Raw genomic sequence first — 22,442 nt, 5'->3', positions numbered from 1 at the left:
ATGAATATGAACAAATGTAGAAGAGGTAGCACATGGGAATGCACTTACCATTGTGTGTCGCCATTCTGCAGGTCTATCTGGTCAAGATCTAGCTGTAACTAAACAGAATGACAAAAACAGTTCACCCCACTTGGAGAATCCATACATATTACATTAGAACGACTAAATGGGATAAATAATTAGAGAAAATACAGTACCAGTCAAACGTTGGGACACGCCTACTCATTCCACGTTTAAATTTTTACCATTTTCTACATTGTAGAATAATAGTGAAGGCATCAAAACTATGCAATAACACACATGGAATAATGTAGTAGCCAAAATAAGTGTTAAACAAATCAAAATGCATTGTATATTTGAGATTTTTCAAAGTGGCAACCCTTTGCCTTGTTGACAGATTTGCACACTCTGGAATGCATTTCGATTAACAATTATGCCTTGTTAAAAGTTCATTTGTGGAATTTCTTTCCTTCTTAATGTGTTTGAACCAATCAGTTGTGCTGTGACAAGGTAGAGGTGGTATACAGACGATAGCCCTATTTGGTAAAAGACCAAGTCCATAGAACAGCTCAAACAAGCAAAGAGAAACAACAGTCCATCATTACTTAAAGACATGAAGGTCAGTCAATCTGGAACATTTAAAGAACTTTGAAGGTTTCTTCGAGTGCTGTCGCAAAAACCATCAAGCACTATGATGAAACTGGCTCTCATGAGGACTGCCACAGGAAAGGAAGACCCAGAGTTACCTCTGCTGCAGAGGATAAGTTCATTACAGTTACCAGCCTCAGAAATGTCAACCCAAATAAATGCTTCACGGACTTCAAGTAACAGGCACATCTCAACATCAACTGTTCAAAGGAGACTGTGTGAATCAGACCTTCATGGTCGAATTGCTGCAAAGAAACCACTACTAAAGGACATCAATAAGGAGAAGAGACTTGCTTGGGCCAAGAAACATGAGCAATGGACATTACACTGGTGGAAATCTGTTCTTTAGTCTGATGAGTCCAAATTTGAGATTTTTGGTTCCAACCGCCGTGTCTGTGTAAGATGCAGAGTAGGTGAACGGATGATCTCCGCATGTGTTGCTCCCACAGTGAAGCATGGAGGAGGAGGTACGATGGTGTGGGGGTGCTTTGCGAGTGGCATTGTTAGTGATTTATTTATAATTCAAAGTACACTTAGCCAGCATGGCAACCACAGCATTCTGCAGCGATACTCCATTCCATCTGGTTTGCGCTTAGTGGAACTATCATTTATTTTTCAACAGGACAATGATCCAACACACCTCCAGGCTGTGTAAGGGCTATTTGACCAATAAGGAGAGTGATGGGGTTCTGCATCAGATGACCTGGCCTCCACAATCACCCAACCTCAACCCAATTGAGATGGTTTGGGATGAGTTGAACCGCAGAGTGAAGGAAAAGCAGCTAACAAGTGCTCAGCATATGTGGGAACTCCTTCAAGCATTCCAGGTGAAGCTGGTTGAGATAATGCCAAGAGTGTGCAAAGCTGTCATCAAGGCAAAGGGTGGTTACTTTGAAGATTCTAAAATATATAATATAACACTTTTTTGGTTACTACATGATTTCATATGTGTTATTTCATAGTTTTGATGTCTTCACTAATATTGTACAATGTAGAAAAACCCTTGAATGAGTAGGTGTGTCCAAACTTTTGATTGTTACTGTATATTTAAGGATTTTACACAAATAATACCTTTCCAATGAGCTCTCTCTCCCTGCTCATGAAGGATACGTTGTTTTTGACAGTCAGGTCAAGTCTTCTCTGCATGCACTCCTCCAGAGTGAAGTCAAAGTCAAACCTGCACAAAATAATAAGACATACAATGCAGGATACGAATAAATGACATGACCAGTATTACATAACTATTAGACAGTATTATTACACATAACTATTACACAGTATTACTACACATAACTATTACACATAGTATTATTACACATAGTATTATTACATATATAACTATTACACATAGTATTATTACACATAGTATTTTTACACATAACTATTACACAGTATTATTACACATAACTATTACACATAGTATTATTACACACAGTATTATTACATATAACTATTACACATAGTATTATTACATACAACTATTATCCATAGTATTATTACACATTACTATTACACATAGTATTATTACACATAGTATTATTACATACAACTATTACACATAGTATTATTACATATAACTATTACTATCTCTTACACATAGTATTATTACACATTACTATTACACATAGTATTATTACACATAGTATTATTACATACAACTATTACACATAGTATTATTACATATAACTATTACACACCTCTTACACATCTCTTACACATAGTATTATTACACATTACTATTACCCATAGTATTACACAACTAGTTCCCATAGTATTACTATACATAACTACTACACATAGTATTACTATACATAACTACTACACATAGTATGACTATACATAACTACTACACATAGTATTATCACATTTTACATTTACATTTTAGTCATCTAGAGACGCTCTTATCCAGAGTGTCTTACAGTTAGTGCATTCGTCTTAAGATAGCTAGGTGGGACAAGCACATATCACAGTCATAGTAAGTACCCTTTTCCTCAATAAAGTAGCTATGAGCAAAGTCAGAGCTAGTAATAACACATAACTAACTACTGTATAGCTGATAGTTTGATACATAGGGCTAGGACTTTAGAGATACAAAAAGCTAGCAAACAGTATCAGATATTAGTATTACACAAAACTAACTATGGTATAACTAGGGCCCAGAGTTACATGGTCTGGAAAACCTCCTGTCCCTACACATTCCCTCTCTCTTGTCTCCTGGTGTCTCCTCCTGTCTCTAATCTCCTGTCCCTACACATTCCCTCTCTCCAGTCTCAACTCCCATCTCACCTCTCGTTAAACTCAGGGTTGAGGTCTCTCTTCTTGGTGATGGTCTTTCTCTTGGTGGTCCTGTTCTTGTCTGGCAGAAGGATAAATGAGACATATGGGTCGGAGCTGTCCTTAGCAGACCCACACGCTGGCAGGCCCCTAGATGTAAACAGAGAACTGGGTGACAAACTGTGTCATACACTGGGTACAGGAACCACATTGATCACATACTGGAAGTAGACAAACAATAGCCCATTGAAACAGTCTTATGGGGCTAACTTTTTTCTCTTTCTTTTAAAAAGAATATTTATGTATTCATTCAAATACAATCTAACAATGGGTTCACAATCCAAAATATCCTGAATGCATTTACATTACATTAAAAAACAATACAACATGAACGAGCAAATATGTACAGTACCAGTCTAAGGTTTGGACACACATACTCATTCAAGGGTTTTTCTTAATTTTATATTATTTTCCACATTGTAGAATAATAGTGAAGACATCAAACTATGAAATAACACATCGAATCATGTAATAACCAAAAAAATGTTAAATAAGTCAAAGTATATTTTATATTTAAGATTCTTCAAAGTAGCCACCCTTTGCCTTGATGACAGCTTTGCACTCTCTTGGCATTCTATCAACCAGCTTCAGAGATGTACTTTGAATAATCTCCAATATAAAATATATTTTGATTTGTTTAACACTTTTTTGTTTACTACATGATTCCATGTGAGTAATTTCATATTTATGTTGTCTTCACTGTTATTCTACAATTTAGAAAATAGTAAAAAATAAAATAGAAAAAAACCCTGGAATGAGTAGGTCTGTCCAAACGTTTGACTGGTACTGTATATGATTTATAGAGGCTATAGGGCTATATGGCAAAGCACTGTAAACCACCAGCCGATCCAGTGCATTGTGGTTATTGTAGTTTAGGACAGACCTGCAGGAGAGGACGGTGATGAACAGCCTGTTCTCCTCTGTTGAGTAGCCAATTTGCAGCTTCACCTGGCCAGGGCTCTGACCACCTCTGAGAGAGGAGACACAGGTAGACAGGGGGAGAATCTCAATTGGTTTTACTCGACTCCTCCATCATCTCCTCGCCTCCTTTTGAAAAAGTTCAGAGGTAATCAAGGGGAGGGGGCGAGGAGAGGAAATGTGGAAACAATTGTGCTTATATAAAATGAGACGCTCCTTCTCCACTAGCGTGTCATCAGGCAAATGACGTTTACAGAGTAGGAATCCCAAAATACATATGAAAAGTGATAAAAAAGAAACATAGCTAGTTATGCTAGACATTTTATAGATCAAATATAGTAGCGTATATTTTTTCAAATATGTGCATGCTTTTCTACTCTGAGAAAACAACAGGTGATTCGAAGGGGGTGTGGCAGATTTTAAATGTTTTTATTTTATTCCAGATAGAACCCTTTTGGGTTCCATGTAGAACCCTCTGTGGAAAGGGTTCTACATGGAACCCAAAAGAGTTCTACCTGGAACCAAAACAGGTTCTTCAAATGGTTCTACTATGTGAACAGCCGAAGAACCCTTTTAGGTTCTAGATAGCACCATTTTTTTAAAGAGTGTACTCCTCCGCTCGCCTATTGCTGTTTCTCAATCCTGTACAAGCAATTTTTGATCTGTGTTGAACCATATCTATAGCAGAACAGCAATGATAAAATGCTCAAATATATTTACAGAACATCTGATCATTTTCTTGCAGTAGTACATGACTTGCATATCTTAGACTACCATTTGCATTAAATACAAATATCATCAGTGAATAAAAAATGAGGTCTTAAGTGTTTTGTTCACAGAACATTACACCCTTGTTTTGATCAGAACAGAAATGTGTGCAATTGTGTTCACTGTTTTCCGGAATTCAGTAAATACTACTGGACAAAATTCTAAAATCACCTAGTGCCATATCATGTACAATATATGGAAAGACGTGGGCAATGGGGACTGTCTAATTGTTATGTTGTTGTTTTTTTACAATATTGCGTACATGCTTTGAACGAAGTTGTTTTAGTTATACATAACTTTGGATTTCTCCAAAGTCATCGTCGCCAACATTCTGATCTTCCATTATAGAGCGTTGCTTTGATGTGGATGTAGGCCAATACATTCATATCAGTTGCTTTGTTGTGGATGTAGGCCAATATATTCATATCAGTTGCTTTGTTGTGGATGTAGGCCAATACATTCATATCAGTTGCTTTGTTGTGGATGTAGGCCAATATATTCATATCAGTTGCTTTGTTGTGGATGTAGGCCAATACATTCATATCAGTTGCTTTGTTGTGGATGTAGGCCAATACATTCATATCAGTTGTATTCCTGCAATTCATTCCCCCTTCCACATTTCTATGGTGGATTGTGTTTTTGCGCGTCAATGAAAAGTCTCCAAAACTGTGAGCAAACCAACCTTTGTATTGTATGCATGGAATTGGACCGTAATGATATCGATGAATGAATCCTGCCCGCAATGTGCTTATTGGTATTTTATATCAGAAATCATTTTTGATTTGATGCGTATGAAATTGTTTGGTGAAATGCATAAAAGGTGGACAAACAACGAGGATGAACTTTTGCCCAATTGAGAATCTCCCATGGTTACAGTTTACATGGATTATACATGTATTCATTCATTGTAGGTTAATGTTTCTCATCGTGAATGTTGTTCTAGTGGTCAGTGGTCACTAGAACACAGCCACAAAGTCATCAAATCTGATTTTAAACCTAACCATAACCTTAACCACACTGCTAACCCTAATAACTAACCCTAACCTTAAATGAAGACCAAAAATCTGCTTTTTGTTTATAGAGATTTTTACAATATAGCCAATTTTGACTTTGCAGAAATCGCTCAGTTCTGCCTCCAGGACAAGATTCATCCCAATAAACGTCAACCTGCTTATTGATTATGACTAGGCCCAGAGTTGTTCCTGGTCACGAGGTCAGGAACAACTCTGGGCCCTACTTATAATGTTTGATTAGAAGTGTTACTTCTATGGTGAGGTACAGTACACTGCAGTGAGAAGAACGACATGTACCATGCAGGCCCGTTGGACATCACTTCTCAGTTCTTACTGTCCTGTAATGTGCTGTAATGTGCTGTACTGTGCTGTAATGTGCTGTAATGTAATGTGTTGTAATGTGCTGTAATGTGCTGTACTGTAATGTAACGTGCTGTACTGTGCTGTAATGTGCTGTAATGTGCTGTACTGTTATGTAATGTGCAGTACTGTCCTGTAATGTGCAGTACTGTGCTGTAATGTGCTGTAATGTAATGTGCTGTACTGTGCTGTAATGTGCTGTACTGTGCTGTAATGTGCTGTACTGTGCTGTAATGTGCTGTAATGTGCTGTACTGTAATGTGCTGTAATGTGCTGTACTGTGCTGTAATGTGCTGTACTGTGCTGTAATGTGCTGTACTGTGCTGTAATGTGCTGTAATGTGCTGTACTGTAATGTGTTGTAATGTGCTCTACTGTAATGTAATGTGCTGTACTGTAATGTAATGTGCTGTAATGTGCTGTAATGTGCTGTACTGTGCTGTACTGTGCTGTAATGTGCTGTAATGTGCTGTACTGTAATGTAATGTGCTGTACTGTCCTGTAATGTGCTGTAATGTGCTGTACTGTAATGTAATGTGCTGTACTGTGCTGTAATGTAATGTGATGTAATGTGCTGTACTATAATGTACTGTAATGTGCTGTACTGTAATGTACTGTAATGCTCTGTACTTTAATGTGCTGTAATGTGCTGTAATGTGCTGTACTGTAATGTGCTGTAATGTGCTATACTGTAATGTAATGTGCTGTACTGTAATGTAATGTGCTGTACTGTAATGTGCTGTACTGTACTGTAATGTGCTGTAATGTAATGTGATGTACTGTCCTCTAATGTGCTGTACTGTGCTGTACTGTGCTGTAATGTGCTGTAATGTGCTGTACTGTAATGTAATGTGCTGTACTGTCCTGTAATGTGCTGTAATGTGCTGTACTGTAATGTAATGTGCTGTACTGTGCTGTAATGTGCTGTAATGTAATGTGATGTAATGTGCTGTACTATAATGTACTGTAATGTGCTGTACTGTAATGTACTGTAATGCTCTGTACTTTAATGTGCTGTAATGTGCTGTAATGTGCTGTAATGTGCTGTACTGTAATGTGCTGTAATGTGCTGTACTGTAATGTGATGTAATGTGCTGTACTGTAATGTACTGTAATGTGCTGTACTGTAATGTACTGTAATGTGCTGTAATGCTTTAATGTGCTGTAATGTGTACTGTAATGTGCTGTACTGTAATGTGCTGTAATGTACTGTAATGTGCTGTAATGTAATGTGCTGTAATGTGCTGTACTGTAATGTGCTGTAATGTGCTGTACTGTAATGTGCTGTGCTGTAATGTGCTGTAATGTACTGTAATGTGCTGTAATGTGCTGTAATGCGCTGTACTGTAATGTGCTGTAATGTGCTGTAATGCGCTGTACTGTAATGTGCTGTAATGTGCTGTACTGTAATGTGCTGTACTGTAATGCGCTGTACTGTAATGTGCTGTAATGTACTGTAATGTGCTGTAATGTACTGTAATGTGCTGTAATGTGCTGTAATGTGCTGTAATGCGCTGTACTGTAATGTGCTGTAATGTGCTGTAATGCGCTGTACTGTAATGTGCTGTAATGTACTGTAATGTGCTGTACTGTAATGTGCTGTACTGTAATGCGCTGTACTGTAATGTGCTGTAATGTACTGTAATGTGCAATGTGCTGTAATATGCAATGTGCTGTAATATGCTGTACTGTAATGTGCTGTACTGTAATGTAATGTGACCGGAACACAATGGGGCATTGATGCGAGTGTGAGCTTCAGAATGACTCACAATTGAGAGAGCGGTGATCTGTGTCGCAGGTTTGGTTCAGTGTCCCGTCTGTGGATGACATGGCCTCTCTCCTCACTGCACTCCCCAGTAGTATCACTGGACACACCACTAGGACACACTGCCAGCTGGGTGTTCAACATCTACAGGACAAAGTGTATTTCATATTCCACTCAAGTTTCAAGCTTCAGTTCATTCCATTTTAAAGGTTATTTCACACAAAGTCACGATACACATAAAAAACAGATACAATATAACATTTATGAGTAAAAAACGCGTGACAGTAAAATGCTTATCAGGATGGAAGGTAGTAAGAGCTCACATGATGACATTAATGTAGAAAGAGGGTGTTCAGAGGAAATGCAATCATGTTGTTTTGGAGGAATAGTCATGGGACAGTGTTGAGTTTAGTACAGAGTATGAAAATCATATGGCAGTAGGGAGTTTGTTTGGGACAGTGTTTCCCAACTCCGCTCCTGATTCAACTTGACTATTACATGATGATTAGTTGACAAGTAAAATCAGGTGTGCTTGTCCAGGGCCACAACAAAAATATGTATTGTTGGGAGTACTCGAGGACCGGAGTTGGGAAACACTGGTATAGAGAGTGTGTGTGTGTATAGTTCTTGGCAGGTATGCATATAGTTGCTACAAGCATTTCACTACACCCGCAATAACATCTAGCACCCGCAATAACATCTAGCACCCGCAATAACATCTAGCACCCGCAATAACATCTAGCACCCGCAATAACATCTAGCACCCGCAATAACATCTAGCACCCGCAATAACATCTGCACCCGCAATAACATCTGCACCCGCAATAACATCTGCACCCGCATTAACATCTGCACCCGCAATAACATCTGCACCCGCAATAACATCTAGCACCCGCAATAACATCTGCACCCGCAATAACATCTGCACCCGCAATAACATCTGCACCCGCAATAACATCTAGCACCCGCAATAACATCTAGCACCCGCAATAACATCTAGCACCCGCAATAACATCTAGCACCCGCAATAACATCGACACCCGCAATAACATCTGCACCCGCAATAACATCTACACCCGCAATAACATCTGCTAAACATGTGTGACACTTTAAAGCAGTACTTGTTTTCTTTAAAATACTTTGAGCATTTGATTGAGCCTGCCTGACATGCCAGATGGGCAGAGTTTACACTTCACTGTTCCATTGTGTCAGACAAGCTCAATCTAGCACAGATACAGTATTTGGAAGAATAAAAAAACTATTTGAGTCCAGGTCTGGACAGTGGTTTGGTACAGAGTGTGTGTGTCTGTATTATGAGTTAACCTTGAGTGTGGCCCTCAGTAGAATCTGGCTCTCTGGGAGGGCCCCGTCCAGACTCAGCCATCGGTCCAGCACCAGGCCCTGCTCTGACAGCACCTCTCTCAGGGGCAACACCACCGTGCCCATGGCCTGGCCCCAGCTGTGGGACAGCTACACACACACAGAGAAACAGGCACACACACACACAGAGATGGGTGCACACACATGATCAGAGACAACGTAGGGCACCGCAATGTCATCATTCCACTGTTAACACATTGTCTCCCAGGTTTGAATGGCATATCAAAATGTGTAAGCAATCTATGAAAATGTGTTAACACTATTGTCAGCAGCAAGAGTAAATCATTCTTAAGACAAGACATTCATACAGTAAAACAAATGTATACTTTTCAACCCTGGTGGACCCTTCCCTCACCTTCACTATAAGGAGTTCCTCTGTAGGGTCACGAACCAGGAAGTGGAAAGCTTCATCCCACCGAGGAGACGTAGAGCACTCGCACACCTTTGAAAAAGAGATGGATGGAAACATTTCCATACTTCCTTTTGTACTCTCTAGTAAGCATATCTGTAAATAGACATGGAGTCAAGAGAAATATAGATGGCTTAACTGACAACGTCACCAAAATGATGTGCACGCTTCAATGTGGCAGAAGTCTAGCAACAATGACAAGAAACTGCCATGTGGGAATCCAAGTTGGCTTGTGTCACTTTTGTTGCTAAACAACCAACCCGTCTATAAGATACACTTACCTTGGTCTTGTATGTCATGGCCCTCAACGAAATCTCTGCCCCGACTTTTGGCTCCTTTCCATTCTTCTTCAACTGTGGATAAAATAAATTAAAGGGCTGCAATAGAATCAACATCGACAAATGTACATAAACAACAAATATACAATCCAATCCTCAAATGTCAATATTAAGTAATATATAGTAAAACCCAAACCCATGATGTATATAAACACTTAGGATGTAATGTGGGCTATACAGTATATGACCACTGACAATATCAACAACAACAACAACAAGAACTGTATGTCTACACAGCAAGGCAGCAGGCCCCAGGTCTCACCGGCAGGCCGTGGGCTCTCTCCAGGTACACAAACAACACAGCAGCCGACGGCACTGCCTTGTTTTGGTACTGCTGCTGGGCCTGGTACTGCAGGATCTGGAGGTTCAGAATTATAATACACTGTTAGAATCAGATTCTGGTAGAGCAGAGACGTCACGCCCTGATCTTAGTTATTTTGTTTTCTTTATTATTTTGGTTAGGTCAGGGTGTGACGGGGTGGTATGTGTGTTTTTGTCTTGTCTAGGGTTTTTTGTATATCTATGGGGTTTTGGTATTGTCTAGGTAAATGTAGGTCTATGGTGGCCTGAATTGGTTCCAAATCAGAGGCAGCTGTTTATCATTGTCTGATTGGGAATCCTATTTAGGTTGCCATTTTCCATTTTGGTTTTGTGGGTTATTGTCTATGTGTAGTTGCATGTCAGCACTCGTGTTTATAGCTTCTTGTTAGTTTTGTTAGTGTTCTTTATTTAAATTAAATTCTTCTTTTTCATCTCACGCTGTGCCTTGGTCTCCTCGTTATGACGAATGTGACAAGAGAGGAATGTGGAGAGATTACAGAGAGGGAAAGAAAGGGTTAAAATGAATGAGAGATATGGAGAAGGGGAGAGGGGAGAGAGAGATATGGAGAAGGGGAGAGGGGAGAGAGAGATATGGAGAAAGGGAGAGGGGAGAGGGGAGAGAGAGATATGGAGAAAGGGAGAGGGGAGAGAGAGATATGGAGAAAGGGAGAGGGGAGAGAGAGATATGGAGAAAAGAAGAGGGGGAGAGAGAGATATGGAGAAAGGGAGAGGGGAGAGAGAGATATGGAGAAAGGGAGAGGGGGAGAGAGATATGGAGAAAGGGAGAAGGGAGAGAGAGATATGGAGAAAGGGAGAGGGGAGAGAGAGATATGGAGAAAATGAGAGGGGGAGAGAGAGATATGGAGAAAGGGAGAGGGGAGAGAGAGATATGGAGAAAAGGGAGGGGGGAGAGAGAGATATTGAGAAAGGGAGAAAGGGAGAAAAGGAGAGAGAGAGATATGGAGAAAGGGAGGGGGAGAGAGATATGGAGAAAGGGAGAGGGAGAGAGATATTGAGAAAGGGAGAGGGAGAGAGATATGGAGAAAGGGAGAGGGGAGAGAGATATGGAGAAAGGGGAGAGGGGAGAGATGGATATGGACAAAGGGAGAGGGGAGAGAGATGGAGAAAGGGAAAGGGATATTGAGAAAGGGAGAGAGAGATATTGAGAAAGAGGGAGAGGAGATATTGAGGGAGAGGGAGAGATATGGAGAAAGGGAGAGGGGAGAGAGAGATATGGAGAAAGGGAGAGGGGAGAGAGAGATATGGAGAAAGGGAGAGGGGAGAGAGAGATATGGAGAAAGGGAGAGGGGGAGAGAGAGATATGGACAAAGGGAGAGGGGAGAGAGATATGGAGAAAGGGAGAGGGGAGAGAGAGATATGGACAAAGGGAGAGGGGAGAGAGATGGGAGAAAGGGAGAGGGGAGAGAGAAAGGAGAGGGGAGAGAGATATTGAGAAAGGGAGAGGGGAGAGAGAGATATGGAGAAAGGGAGAGGGGAGAGAGAGATATTGAGAAAGGGAGAGGGGAGAGAGATATTGAGAAAGGGAGAGGGGAGAGAGAGATATGGAGAAAGGGAGAGGGGGAGAGAGATATGGAGAAAAGGGGCGGGGAGAGAAAGATATGGAGAAAATGAGAGGGGAGAGAGATATGGAGAAAGGGAGAGGGGAGAGAGATATGGAGAGGGGGAGGAGAGAGAGAGAGAGAGATATGGAGAAAGGGAGAGGGAGAGAGAGATGGAGAGGGGAGAGGGGAGAGATATGGAGAAAGGGAGAAAGGGAGAGGGGAGAGGATATGGAGAAAATGAGAGGGGGAGAGAGATGGAGAAAGGGAGAGAGAGAGAGAGATATGGAGATGGGGAGAGAAATGGAGATATGGAGAAAGATATGGAGAAAGGGAGAGAGAGAGATATGGAGAAAAGGGAGGGGGAGAGAAAGAGTATGGAGAAAAGGGAGAGGGGAGAGAGAGGAGATGGGAGAAAAGGAGAGGGGAGAGAGATATGGAGAAAGGGAGAGAGGGAGAGAAAGATATGGAGAAAGGGAGAGGGGAGAGAGAGATATGGAGAAAGGGGAGAAAGGGAGAGAGAGAGATATGGAGAAAGGGAGAGGGGGAGAGAGAGATATGGAGAAAATGGGAGGGGAGAGAGAGATATGGAGAAAGGGAGAGGGGAGAGAGAAAGATATGGAGAAATATGGAGAAAGGGAGAGAGAGATATGGAGAAAGGGAGAGGGGAGAGAGAGATATGGAGAAAGGGAGAGGGAGAGAGAGATATGGAGAAAGGGAGAGGGGAGGAGATATGGAGAAAGGGAGGGGGGAGAGAGATTTGGAGATAGGGAGAGGGGGAGGAGAGGAGAAAAGGAGAGAGAGAGATATGGAGAAAAGGGAGGGGGAGAGAGAGATATGGAGAAAGGGAGAGGGGAGAGAGAGATGGAGAGGGGGATAGAGATTTGGAGAAAGGGAGAGGTGGATAGAGATTTGGAGAAAGGGAGAGGGGAGAGAGAGATATGGAGAAGGGGAGAGAAAGATTATGGAGAAAGGGAGAGGGGGAGAGAAAGAGTATGGAGAAAGGGAGAGGGGAGAGAGAGATATGGAGGGAGAGAAAGATTATGGAGAAAGGGAGAGGGGAGAGAAAGAGTATGGAGAAAGGGAGAGGGGAGAGAGAGATATGGAGAAAGGGAGAGGGGGAGAGAGAGATATGGAGAAAGGGAGAGGGGAGAGAAAGAGTATGGAGAAAGGGAGAGGGGAGAGAGAGAGTATGGAGAAAGGGAGAGGGGAGAGAGAGATATGGAGAAAGGGAGGGGGAGAGGGAGAAAGGGAGAGGAGGAGATATGGAGAAAGGGAGAGGGGAGAGAAAGATATGGAGAAAGGGAGAGGGGGAGAGAAAGAGTATGGAGAAAGGGAGAGGGGAGAGAGAGAAATGGAGAAAAGGAGAGGGGGAGAGAGAGATATGGAGAAAGGGAGAGGGGAGAGAGAGATGGAGAGGGGGATAGAGATTTGGAGAAAGGGAGAGGTGGATAGAGATTTGGAGAAAGGGAGAGGGGAGAGAGAGATATGGAGAAAGGGAGAGGGGAGAGAGAGATATGGAGAAGGGGAGAGAAAGATTATGGAGAAAGGGAGAGGGGGAGAGAAAGAGTATGGAGAAAGGGAGAAGGGGAGAGAGAGATATGGAGAAAGGGAGAGAAAGATTATGGAGAAAGGGAGAGGGGGAGAGAAAGATTATGGAGAAAGGGAGAGGGGAGAGAGAGATATGGAGAAAGGGAGAGGGGAGAGAGAAAGAGTATGGAGAAAGGGAGAGGGGGAGAGAAAGAGTATGGAGAAAGGGAGAGGGGAGAGAGATATGGAGAAAGGGAGAGGGGAGAGAGAGATATGGAGAAAGGGAGAGGGGAGAGAATATGGAGAAAGGGAGAGGGAGAAAGAGTATGGAGAAAGGGAGAAGGGAGAGAAGGGAGAGAAAGAGATATGGAGAAAGGGAGAGAAGATTATGGAGAAAGGGAGAGAGAGAGAAAGATATGGAGAAAGGGAGAGGGGGAGAGAGAGATATGGAGAAAGGGAGAGAGAAGGGGAGAGAGGGAGAGGAGAAAGGGAGAAAGGGAAGGGGAGAGAGATATGGAGAAAGGGAGAGGGGAGAGATATGGAGAAAGGGAGAGGGGAGATGGAGAAAGGGAGAGGGGGAGAGAAAGAGTATGGAGAAAGGGAGGGGGGAGAGAGAGATATGGAGAAAGGGAGAGGGGAGAGAGAGATATGGAGAAAGGGAGAGGGGGAGAGAAAGAGTATGGAGAAAGGGGAGGATATGGAGAAAGGGAGAGAGATTATGGAGAAAGGGAGAGGGGAGAGATATGGAGAAAGGGAGAGGGGAGAGAGGAGAAAGGGAGAGGGGAGAGATGGATGGAGAAAGGGAGAGGGGAGAGAAAGAGATATGGAGAAAGGGAGGGAGGGGGATATGGAGAGAAAGAGGGAGAGAGAGAGATGGAGAAAGGGAGAGGGGAGAGAGAGATATGGAGAAAGGGAGAGGGGAGAGAGAGATATGGAGAAAGGGAGAGGAGGAGAGAGATTATGGAGAAAAAAGGGAGAGAGAGGGAGAAAGGGAGAGGGGGAGAGAGATATGGAGAAAGGGAGAGGGGAGAGAGAGATATGGAGAAAGGGAGAGGGGAGAGAGAGATATGGAGAAAGGGAGAGAAAGATTATGGAGAAAGGGAGAGGGGGGAGAAAGAGTATGGAGAAAGGGAGAGGGGAGAGAGAGATATGGAGAAAGGGAGAGGGGGAGAGAAAGAGTATGGAGAAAGGGAGAGGGGAGAGAGAGATATGGAGAAAGGGAGAGGGGAGAGAGAGATATGGAGAAAGGGAGAGGGGAGAGAGATATGGAGAAAGGGAGAGGGGGAGAGAGATATGGAGAAAGGGAGAGGGGAGAGAGAGATATGGAGAAAGGGAGAGGGGGAGAGAGATATGGAGAAAGGGAGAGGGGGAGAGAGAGAGATGGAGAAAGGGAGAGAGAGTATGGAGAAAGGGAGAGGGGAGAGAGATATGGAGAAAGGGAGCGGAGAGAAGATATGGAGAAAGGGAGAGAGGGGAGAGAGATATGGAGAAAGGGAGAGGGGAGAGAGAGATATGGAGAAGGGGGGAGAGATATGGAGAAAGGGAGAGAGAGGATATGGAGAAAGAAGAGAGATATGGAGAAAGGGAGAGGGGAGAGAGATATGGAGAAAGGGAGAGGGGGAGAGAGAGATATGGAGAAAGGGAGAGGGGAGAGAGAGAGTATGGAGAAAGGGAGGGAGGGAGAGAAATGGAGAAAGGGAGAAAGGGGAGAAAGGGAGAGAGATATGGAGAAAGGGAGAGGGGGAGAGAGAGATATGGAGAAAGGGAGAGGGGGAGAGAAAGAGTATGGAGAAAGGGAGAGGGGAGAGATAGATATGGAGAAAGGGAGAGGGGGAGAGAGAGATATGGAGAAAGGGAGAGAGAGATATGGAGAAAGGGAGAGAGAGTATGGAGAAAGGGAGAGGGGAGAGAGAGAGTATGGAGAAAGGGAGAGGGGGAGAGAAAGAGTATGGAGAAAGGGAGAGGGAGAGAGAGATATGGAGAAAGGGAGAGGGGAGAGAGAGATATGGAGAAAGGGAGAGGGGAGAGAGTATGGAGAAAGGAGAAAGGGAGAGGGAGAGGGGAGAGAAGATATGGAGAAAGGGAGAGGGGAGAGAGAGATATGGAGAAAGGGAGAGGGGGAGAGAGATATGGAGAAAGGGAGAGGGGAGAGAGATGGAGATGGAGAAAGGGATGGAGGGGAGAGAGAGATATGGAGAAAGGGAGAGGGGGAGAGAGATATGGAGAAAGGGAGGGGGAGAGAAAGAGTATGGAGAAAGGGAGAGGGGAGAGAGATATGGAGAAAGGGAGAGGGGAGAGAGATATGGAGAAAGGGAGAGGGGAGAGAGAGATATGGAGAAAGGGAGAGGGGGAGAGATATGGAGAAATGCAGAAAGGGAGAGGGGAGAGAGAGATATGGAGAAAGGGAGAGGGGAGAGAAAGAGTATGGAGAAAGGGAGAGGGGAGAGAGAGATATGGAGAAAGGGAGAGAAAGATTATGGAGAAAGGGAGAGGGGAGAGAGAGATATGGAGAAAGGGAGAAGAGAGAGATATGGAGAAAGGGAGGGGAGAGAGATATGGAGAAAGGGAGAGGGGGAGAGAGAGAGATATGGAGAAAGGGAGAGGGAGAGATAGATATGGAGAAAGGGAGAGGGGAGAGAAAGATATGGAGAAAGGGAGGGGAGAAAGAGGGGAGAAAGGGAGATATGGAGAAAGGGAGAGGGGAGAGAAAGAGTATGGAGAAAGGGAGAGGGGAGAGAGATATGGAGAAAGGGATAGGGGAGAGAGAGATATGGAGAAGGGGAGAGGGGAGAGATAGATGGAGAAAGGGAGAGGGGGAGAGAAAGAGTATGGAGAAAGGGAGAGAGAGATATGGAGAAAGGGAGGGAGAGAGAGTATGGAGAAATGGAGAAAAGGAGATGGAGAAAGGGAGAGAGAGAGATATGGAGAAAGGGAGAGGGGAGAGAAAGAGTATGGAGAAAGGGAGGAGAAAGAGATGGAGAAAGGGAGAAAGGGAGGAGAGAGATATGGAGAAAGGGAGAGGGGAGAGAAAGAGTATGGAGAAAGGGAGAGGGAGAGAGAGATATGGAGAAAGGGAGAGGGGAGAGAGAGATATGGAGAAAGGGAGAGGGGAGAGAGAGGAGAAATGGAGAGAAGGGAGAAAGGGAGGGGAGAGAGAGATATGGAGAAAGGGAGAGGGGAGAGAGAGATATGGAGAAAGGAAGATGGAGAAAGGGAGAGAGAGAGATATGGAGAAAGGGAGAGGAGGAGAGAAAGAGTATGGAGAAAGGGAGAGGGGAGAGAGATATGGAGAAAGGGAGGGGGGAGAGAAAGAGTATGGAGAAAGGGAGGGGGAGAGAAAGAGTATGGAGAAAGGGAGAGGGGAGAGAGATATGGAGAAAGGGAGAGGGGAGAGAGAGATATGGAGAAAGGGAGAGGGGAGAGAGAGATATGGAGAAAGGGAGAGGGGGAGAGAAAGAGTATGGAGAAAGGGAGAGGGGGAGAGAAAGATATGGAGAAAGGGAGAGGGGTAGAGAGAGATATGGAGAAAGGGAGAGGGGAGAGAAAGAGTATGGAGAAAGGGAGAGGGGAGAGAGAGAGTATGGAGAAAGGGAGGGGGAGAGGAGAAAGGGATGGAGAAAGGGAGAGGGGGAGAGAAAGAGTATGGAGAAAGGGAGAGGGGGAGAGAGAGATATGGAGAAAGGGAGAGGGGAGAGAAGAGTATGGAGAAAGGGAGAGGGGAGAGAGAGATATGGAGAAAGGGAGAGGGGAGAGATAGATGGAGAAAGGGAGAGGGGAGAGAAAGAGTATGGAGAAAGGGAGAGGGAGAGATATGGAGAAAGGGAGAGGGGAGAGAGAGTATGGAGAAAGGAAGGGAGAGGATATGGAGAAAGGGAGAGAGATATGGAGAAAGGGAGAGGGGAGAGAAAGAGTATGGAGAAAGGGAGGGGGAGAGAGATATGGAGAAAGGGAGAGGGGAGAGAGAGATATGGAGAAAGGGAGAGGGGAGAGGGGAGAAAGGGAGAGGGGAGATATGGAGAAAGGGAGGGGGGAGAGAAAGAGTATGGAGAAAGGGAGAGAGAGAGATATGGAGAAAGGGAGAGGGGGAGAGAGAGATATGGAGAAAGGGAGAGGGGAGAGAGAGATATGGAGAAAGGGAGAGGGGAGAGAAAGAGTATGGAGAAAGGGAGGGGGGAGAGAGAGATATGGAGAAAGGGAGAGGGGAGAGAGAGATATGGAGAAAGGGAGAGGGGAGAAAGAGTATGGAGAAAGGGAGGGGGGAGTATGGAGAAAGGGAGAGGAGATATGGAGAAAGGGAAGGGAGAGGGAGAAAGGGAGAGGGGAGAGAAAGAGTATGGAGAAAGGGAGAGGGGAGAGAGAGAGTATGGAGAAAGGGAGAGGGGAGAGAAGATATGGAGAAAGGGAGGGGGAGAGAAAGAGTATGGAGAAAGGGAGGGGAGAGAGATATGGAGAAAGAGGGGGAGAGAAGATGGAGAAAGGGAGAGGGGAGAGAGAGATATGGAGAAAGGGAGAGGGGAGAGAGAGATATGGAGAAATGGAGAGGGGGAGAGAAAGAGTATGGAGAAAGGGAGAGAAAGAGTATGGAGAAAGGGAGAGGGGGAGAGAGAGAGATATGGAGAAAGGGAGAGGGAAGAGAGAGTATGGAGAAAAGTAGGGAGACAGAAAGGGGAGGGGAGGGAGAGAGAGGGGGGGATGAAGAAAGACAGAAACAGGGGGAAAGAGTATGGGAAAAGAGGGAGAGGGGAATGGAGAAAATAAGAGAGAGGGAGACGGAGAGAGAAAGAGAGAGGGGGGAGGGGGAGAGAAAGAGAGAGGGGGGGGGGGGCGAGAGAGGGGGAGGGAGAGAGAAAGGGAGAGTGGGGGAGAGCGAGAGAGAGCGAGAGAGGGGAGGGAGAGAGAAAGAGAGAGGGGGGAGAGAACAGGGGAAACTAACCTGATTTAGTCTGGCGGACTCTGAGACCGTGGGGAGCCATTCCATGACCAGGTGAAGTTGACCTGACTTCACATCATTCAGAGTGTACCACTGTGATAGAAACAGACACATGATTACCAGAGTATTATAAGAGTACCAGAGTACCATCAGATTGTCAGAGTACCATCAGATTATCAGAGTACCATTACAATATGTAAGAGAGACAAATTTTGGAGGCATAGCTCTACCACTGGCCATACAGAAAACACAGCTAAATCTGTCAGAAAAACAATCACTTATTGTGAATAGTTAGATGTTACCTCATCAGTGAACTGTGGGCTGATGATGTCTTGCAGGTTTAACTTGAACCTGAAACAAACAAAACATAAATGTATTCAGCAGAATGATTCTGACTTGTTTTGAGGCACCATGTAATCTGGTCAGAACCTCACCTCCCCAAGAAGTCATCCTGGTCCAGATCTTTATCAAACAGCTCAAACTGGATCTCCTGACCAGGCAGCTGGGTTAAGATGATCTGAGGACACAGAGGTGCTTGATGTTTTGCACAACAATCTTTAATAAGTCTAAATTCTGCATTAATGAATGAATAATCCCCTCATTATTGTTTACAGTATGAGAGCATAGATCTGCAGTGTCCAGAGACAGCATGTCCTGAAAATACTGTGGATATCCAGCACAGCTGTTTATTCTACCTCGTAGAGTTCGTTCCAGAAGGGGTTCAGGTTCTCTTTGATGGTGTGGCTGCGGAAGGTGACTCCTGCCACCCTGATCTTGACGTAGGGGTCACTCTTCCCCTTCACCATGCCCCCTATGAAGTTATCCTTGGCTATCAGGTTACTGGCCTCTGCCAGGTGGATACGCAGCACTCCCTAGAGAGGGGGAGGGATGGGTAGAGAGAGGGAGGATGAGAAATATGGAGAGAGTACACTATACAATACGTTATCCTTGGCTATCAGGTTACTGGCCTCCGCCAGGTGGATACGCAGCACTCCCTAGAGAGGGGGAGGGATGGGTAGAGAGAGGGAGGATGAGAAATATGGAGAGAGTACACTATACAATACGTTATCCTTGGCTATCAGGTTACTGGCCTCCGCAGCACACCACACCGTGAGAGGAGCAGAGAGAGAGAGGAGCAGAGAGAGAGAGGAGCAGAGAGAGAGAGGAGCAGTGAGAGAGAGGAGCAGAGAGAGAGAGGAGCAGAGAGAGAGAGGAGCAGAGAGAGAGAGGAGCAGAGAGAGAGAGGAGCAGTGTGTGTGTCTGTTAGCAGACTCACCTCACTAGCGAAGTCCGAGTCAGGGGTGGTCTGTTGGGGTCGTGTGGGTTCAGGTTTGGGGGCTCCACCCACTCCCCCGAGGGCTACCTCTGACGTGGTATCCCCATCTCCGTGGCCTGCCCCTGGGCTTGGGAGGTGAGGAGATACGGAACTGGTAAGAGAGGCATCTTCATTTAAATGCAGAACCTATAACACAGGAGAGAGAAGAGAGGGAGATGCTTAGTCAGAACGAAAAACATTAGGACAGGTTATGCCATAACCGTATGCCTGTGTTCTGTGTGTGTCTGTGTGTTCTGTATCTCTGTGTTCTGTGTGTCTGTGTGTTCTGTATCTCTGTGTTCTGTGTGTGTCTGTGTGTTCTGTATCTCTGTGTTCTGTGTGTGTCAGTGTGTTCTGTATCGCTGTGTTCTGTGTGTGTCTGTGTGTTCTGTACCTCTGTGTTCTGTGTGTGTGTGTGTTCTGTATCTCTGTGTTCTGTGTGTGTCTGTGTGTTCTGTACCTCTGTGTTCTGTGTGTGTGTGTGTTCTGTATCTCTGTGTTCTGTGTGTGTCTGTGTGTTCTTTATCTCTGTGTTCTGTGTGTGTCTGTGTGTTCTGTATCTCTGTGTTCTGTGTGTGTCTGTGTGTTCTGTATCTCTGTGTTCTGTGTGTGTCTGTGTGTTCTGTATCGCTGTGTTCTGTGTGTGTCTGTGTGTTCTGTATCTCTGTGTTCTGTGTTCTGTGTGTGTCTGTGTGTTCTGTATCTGTGTTCTGTGTTGTGTTCTGTGTGTGTCTGTGTGTTCTGTATCGCTGTGTTCTGTGTGTGTCTGTGTGTTCTGTTCTGTGTGTCTGTGTTCTGTGTGTGTGTGTCTGTGTGTTCTGTGTGTGTCTGTGTGTTCTGTATCTGTGTTCTGTGTGTGTCTGTGTGTTCTGTATCTGTGTTCTGTGTGTTCTGTATCTCTGTGTTCTGTGTGTGTGTGTGTGTTCTGTGTGTGTGTGTGTGTTCTGTATCGCTGTGTTCTGTGTGTGTCTGTGTGTTCTGTATCGCTGTGTTTCTGTGTGTGTGTGTGTGTGTTCTGTATCGCTGTGTTCTGTGTGTGTCTGTGTGTTCTGTATCGCTGTGTTCTGTGTGTGTGTGTGTGTTCTGTGTGTGTGTCTGTGTGTTCTGTATCGCTGTGTTCTGTGTGTGTCTGTGTGTTCTGTATCGCTGTGTTCTGTGTGTGTCTGTGTCTGTGTGTGTGTGTGTGTTCTGTATCGCTGTGTTCTGTGTGTGTCTGTGTGTTCTGTATCGCTGTGTTCTGTGTGTGTCTGTGTGTTCTGTATCGCTGTGTTCTGTGTGTGTCTGTGTGTTCTGTGTGTGTCTGTGTGTTCTGTATCTCTGTGTTCTGTGTGTGTCTGTGTGTTCTGTATCGCTGTGTTCTGTGTGTGTCTGTGTGTTTTGTATCGCTGTGTTCTGTGTGTGTCTGTGTGTTCTGTATCGCTGTGTTCTGTGTGTGTCTGTGTGTTCTGTATCGCTGTGTTCTGTGTGTGTCTGTGTGTACTTCTGTATGTGTCTCGCTGTGTTCTGTGTGTGTCTGTGTGTTCTGTATCGCTGTGTTCTGTGTGTGTCTGTGTGTTCTGTATCGCTGTGTTCTGTGTGTGTCTGTGTGTTCTGTATCGCTGTGTTCTGTGTGTGTCTGTGTGTTCTGTATCGCTGTGTTCTGTGTGTGTCTGTGTGTTCTGTATCGCTGTGTGTTCTGTGTGTGTCTGTGTGTTCTGTATCTCTGTGTTCTGTGTGTGTCTGTATGATCTGTATCTCTGTGTTCTGTGTGTGTCTGTGTGTTCTGTATCGCTATGTTTCTGTGTGTGTGTGTGTTCTGTATCGCTGTGTTTCTGTGTGTGTGTGTGTGTGTCCATACATGCAGGTGTGTGTTTGCATTCTATGTGTAACTGTAGGTGTTTGTTGTGTGCGTGTCGGCGCTTCCATGTATGCCTGTATGTGTGTGTGTGTGTGTGTGTGGGGGGTCCCCCCCCACCCACCCACCCTCAGAACAGCATTGATATAGATGCGGCCAGAGTTGTCCAGCTGGAACCACTGATCCATGCTGAGGTCAGGACTAGCCAGCAGACGGGTCAGCGGGATGGACAGACTGCCCAGAGACCGAGCCCGGTCATCATCCTTCACCTGGGAGAGAGGGAGGAGGAGCAGGAGGAGGTGAAGGAGGACAGGAGGGGGAGGAGGAAGAGGTGGAGGGTTAAGGGTGAAGGGGAAGAGGTGGGGGAGGAGGAAGAGGTGGAGGGTTAAGGGTGAAGGGGAAGAGGTGGGGGAGGAGGAAGAGGTGGAGGGTTAAGGGTGAAGGGGAAGAGGTGGGGGAGGAGGAAAAGGTGGAGGGTTAAGGGTGAAGGGGAAGAGGTGGGGGAGGAGGAAGAGGTGGAGGGTTAAGGGTGAAGGGGAAGAGGTGGGGGAGGAGGAAAAGGTGGAGGGTTAAGGGTGAAGGGGAAGAGGTGGGGGAGGAGGAAGAGGTGGAGGGTTAAGGGTGAAGGGGAAGAGGTGGGGGAGGAGGAAGAGGTGGAGGGTTAAGGGTGAAGGGGAAGAGGTGGGGGAGGAGGAAAAGGTGGAGGGTTAAGGGTGAAGGGGAAGAGGTGGGGGAGGAGGAAAAGGTGGAAGAGTGTCAGTAACCACAGCAACAACAGGATTTCTGTAACACAGACAACTGTGACAGACAACTGAAAGTATGCTTGTAATAAGATTTTTTACATGAATATCAAGTCCCTGTTTGCGAGGGTCCTGGATATAGAAGGTGAAGGCATCTTCCCACACAGGGTCAGAGGTCAGATAACAGATCTAGAGATGGCAGAGACGAGGATATATTTATGATGAAATATACAGAGCTAGGTTAGAATATAATGATCATTATATTATAGGTTATATAGAAT

General features: G+C 44.9%; 1 protein-coding gene across 1 annotated transcript in view; it reads right to left on the bottom strand.

The window, feature by feature from the left end:
- LOC135504031 (extended synaptotagmin-1-like) overlaps nucleotides 1–22,442 on the bottom strand; it is a 45,344-nt gene that overhangs the window by 1,780 nt on the left and 21,122 nt on the right. The window contains exons 15-30 of the mRNA XM_064922282.1: nucleotides 22,264–22,350; nucleotides 21,550–21,690; nucleotides 19,549–19,734; nucleotides 18,968–19,144; nucleotides 18,707–18,789; nucleotides 18,575–18,623; nucleotides 18,276–18,365; nucleotides 10,195–10,290; nucleotides 9,876–9,947; nucleotides 9,541–9,627; nucleotides 9,129–9,275; nucleotides 7,810–7,949; nucleotides 3,866–3,952; nucleotides 2,935–3,072; nucleotides 1,720–1,825; nucleotides 49–98 (exon numbers count right to left, since the gene is read on the bottom strand). Coding sequence (XP_064778354.1) covers nucleotides 49–98; nucleotides 1,720–1,825; nucleotides 2,935–3,072; nucleotides 3,866–3,952; nucleotides 7,810–7,949; nucleotides 9,129–9,275; nucleotides 9,541–9,627; nucleotides 9,876–9,947; nucleotides 10,195–10,290; nucleotides 18,276–18,365; nucleotides 18,575–18,623; nucleotides 18,707–18,789; nucleotides 18,968–19,144; nucleotides 19,549–19,734; nucleotides 21,550–21,690; nucleotides 22,264–22,350 — 1,736 coding nt within the window. The remainder of the gene's footprint in view (nucleotides 1–48; nucleotides 99–1,719; nucleotides 1,826–2,934; nucleotides 3,073–3,865; nucleotides 3,953–7,809; nucleotides 7,950–9,128; nucleotides 9,276–9,540; nucleotides 9,628–9,875; nucleotides 9,948–10,194; nucleotides 10,291–18,275; nucleotides 18,366–18,574; nucleotides 18,624–18,706; nucleotides 18,790–18,967; nucleotides 19,145–19,548; nucleotides 19,735–21,549; nucleotides 21,691–22,263; nucleotides 22,351–22,442) is intronic.

This window comes from Oncorhynchus masou, chromosome 18 (genome assembly GCF_036934945.1).
Source record: "Oncorhynchus masou masou isolate Uvic2021 chromosome 18, UVic_Omas_1.1, whole genome shotgun sequence".
Taxonomy (NCBI): Eukaryota; Metazoa; Chordata; class Actinopteri; order Salmoniformes; family Salmonidae; genus Oncorhynchus; species Oncorhynchus masou.
Note: the sequence above shows the minus strand (reverse complement) of the source record. Positions and strands in the feature narration are given on the sequence as shown.